General features: G+C 67.9%; 1 protein-coding gene across 1 annotated transcript in view; it reads left to right on the top strand.

The window, feature by feature from the left end:
• NCS1 (neuronal calcium sensor 1) overlaps window positions 1-2,559 on the top strand; it is a 63,069-nt gene that overhangs the window by 11,100 nt on the left and 49,410 nt on the right. The window contains exon 3 of the mRNA XM_012721202.1: window positions 2,182-2,233. Coding sequence (XP_012576656.1) covers window positions 2,182-2,233 — 52 coding nt within the window. The remainder of the gene's footprint in view (window positions 1-2,181; window positions 2,234-2,559) is intronic.

Genomic DNA, 2,559 nt, shown 5'->3' with positions numbered 1-2,559 from the left:
GGCTGGCAGGAGCGCGGGTGGGGGGCTGGGGGTGTGATTCATGCATCACGCTGCCACTGCCGCGACGTTGGCCTGTCGCCCCCTCCCTGGTCCCATCGTGTGTGCGCGTGTGCGCGTGTGTATGTGCATGCGTGTGTGTGCGTGTGCGCGTGTGTGCGTGTGTGTGGAGGGGGTGGGGAGACTGGTCAGAGCTGGGCTGGGCCTCTGGCCGCCGAGGTCGGGGCGCCCCGCGGCGGAGGCTGAAGGCTGATTCCCGGCCCATCTCCCGTCCCCTTCTATCTGCCAAGTCCGAGGTGGGTTAACACAGCCGGCGTTGATGTGCACCTCTCATTCAAATGTCTGTGTGGGACACCGGAAAAGGGGGTCTGCCGGGCTGGGAGCCGTCCAGCTCTGTGCCAGCGTGCCTCTCTCCACCTGGCTGACTTCACAGCCCGCCAGTCCCCTGCCCCTCTGACTCCCAGGCCACGCTTCTCCCTTCCCGGCGGCCTCCTGGGAGATGCCCGGCAGCCAGGGTTGATGGGTCCTGGCCACATCGGCCTTGATTTTGGGCCTGGGGATGGCTCGATGCGCCGGTGGCGGGCAGCCGGAGGGTCCCGCCTCCGGCGTCCCCCCTGGAGGCAGCTGATGGATGCCAGCCGGCCTGGTGAAGGCCTGGGAGGCGGCTCGGGTGCACCGCACAACCTCCCCCCATCGGTCTACTGGGCATGTTGCAGGTCTGCCCAGGCCCACGCTTCGGCTCCATGCCCCTCGCCCCCACGTGCTTGGAACAAAAGGGGCTTTCCTGAGTGGGCATCAGCGCGGGAGGCACTGGCCCTGGGCCAGGGGACGCTGCCGCACGGGCACAGCCCCACCGCAGCCGGTCCTCGCGGGGCGAGGCTGGGAGCAGCGGCCATCGTCCTCATCAGGGGTGGCCCTTCCAGTTTGGCTGTCTCGGGGGCTTCGCTGGGCCCTCCTTCAGATGCTGTCCAGGTGGCCTGTGCTGGAGGCAGGCCGGCCACTCAGGGCCGGGGCTGCTGGGAGCGGTGGGCACGGCTGCCCAGCCGTGCCGTGAGCCCACCGTGGCCTCCTGCTGATTGAGAGCACATGTGCTGGCCCCCTGTGCCCTCGCCACAGCACCGGGCAGGATGGGCACAGGAGAGGGAGGACTCAGGAGGTGTCCCCGTGGGCGGCGTGCCCAGGCCCAGGCTGGTCATCGGCCGCGCCAGGACTTGGGTTCAGATCTGTGTGGCGCCAGCGTGAGGCCCCGGGGGAGACCTTGGCGTCGGCGGGGCCTTTCTCTGTGCCCCTTCCTGTTGCCCCTCTAGGCCCAGGACGGAGGACTCGATGCGGACGCCCCGGGCCCTGCCTCCAGTCTGGCGAATTTGGGAGAAGTTGAGTCAAAGTGGCTTTGGGGCCCCCCCACTCCCCCCGGGCTGCTGGGCGGCCTGGGCTATTTTTAAAGGCCTTTGGAGACGTGGAACAGTTTCGATCAGGGAGCGAGTGTTACTGGTACTTTTCCTCTGGGCCACGCTCCTTGGGGTGGGCTGGGCAGAGGCGGAGGGGGTGCGGGGCTCCCTGGCCCACGTCGGCCCCCCAGAGTGGGGCCTGTTGGTGCGTCGGTGCTGCGTGGGTGTGCAAGTAGCTGCTGACTGAGGCCTCGGGGGTGGGGGCAGAGAAATCTGGGGCTTGTTCTAGGGTCTGCAGAGGGGAGGGGGTGTGCTCTGTTCAGGGGTGCTTGTATGGGGGGAAGGGAGCTGAGACGGGGGGCCCAGTGTCGGGACCGCCGGGTGGCTTGCTGCAAGCCCCGGCTTCTGAGCCCGGCCCTCCTGGGCCTCCCAGTGTAAGGCCTGGGCTGGCCTGGGTATTTGCATCCTTGACATCACGCAGACCTTGGTTCCCAGGGACCCCACAACTGGTTCTGGGGCATATGTGAGCATCACCTGGTGTCCTCAGCCAGCGCGCCTGCCTCTGTGGGGCTCACTGTGCTCAGGAGCCATCCCCGACTCTCCGGGCATCGGCCCTGGGGTCTGTGTGTGAGAGCAGCAGGTCCAGCCCAGAGCTGTGAGGCCCCGCCACGCTGCCGCTCCGTCCCTCGCTGCCCAGCACTGCACGGCAGGTGTCTGTCCTCTGTGGATGAGCGCGGTAACCCTCAGTGGCCACCACCCACACCTCACCCTTGCTGGCCCCGTCCTCATCCTGCAGGACCCTCCCGGACCCCCAGCGGGATGCCAACAGCTGGCCACTGCCTCCCAAGGTGTGGACGAGGCTACTGTCATCACCCTGTGCGCCCGCCACGCCTGGCCTAACTGGACCTGTTACCTCACCCAGCACCATGTCCCTGGTACCAGCTCCCGGGGGGGAATTTGCAGGCTGGCCGGGGCCCGCCCCATGGCGTGGCGGGCGCTGGTCAGGGCCGACGCTGGGGGCAGCTGGCCCCTTCATCTTGTTGACCACCTTCCCTCCCCGCTTCCGCTTGAACAGGCCTTAACTCCCTCTCTGCGGAGACACCCTCGTACTTCGGGGCTTCGCAGCCGGCACCCTGGGTGTAGAAAGGCGGGCTCTTCGCAGGCTCTTGTACTT

Source organism: Condylura cristata, unplaced genomic scaffold (genome assembly GCF_000260355.1).
Source record: "Condylura cristata isolate star-nosed mole 26May11 unplaced genomic scaffold, ConCri1.0 scaffold00006, whole genome shotgun sequence".
Lineage (NCBI taxonomy): Eukaryota > Metazoa > Chordata > Mammalia > Eulipotyphla > Talpidae > Condylura > Condylura cristata.
This window is presented reverse-complemented; position numbering and strand designations above follow the sequence as displayed.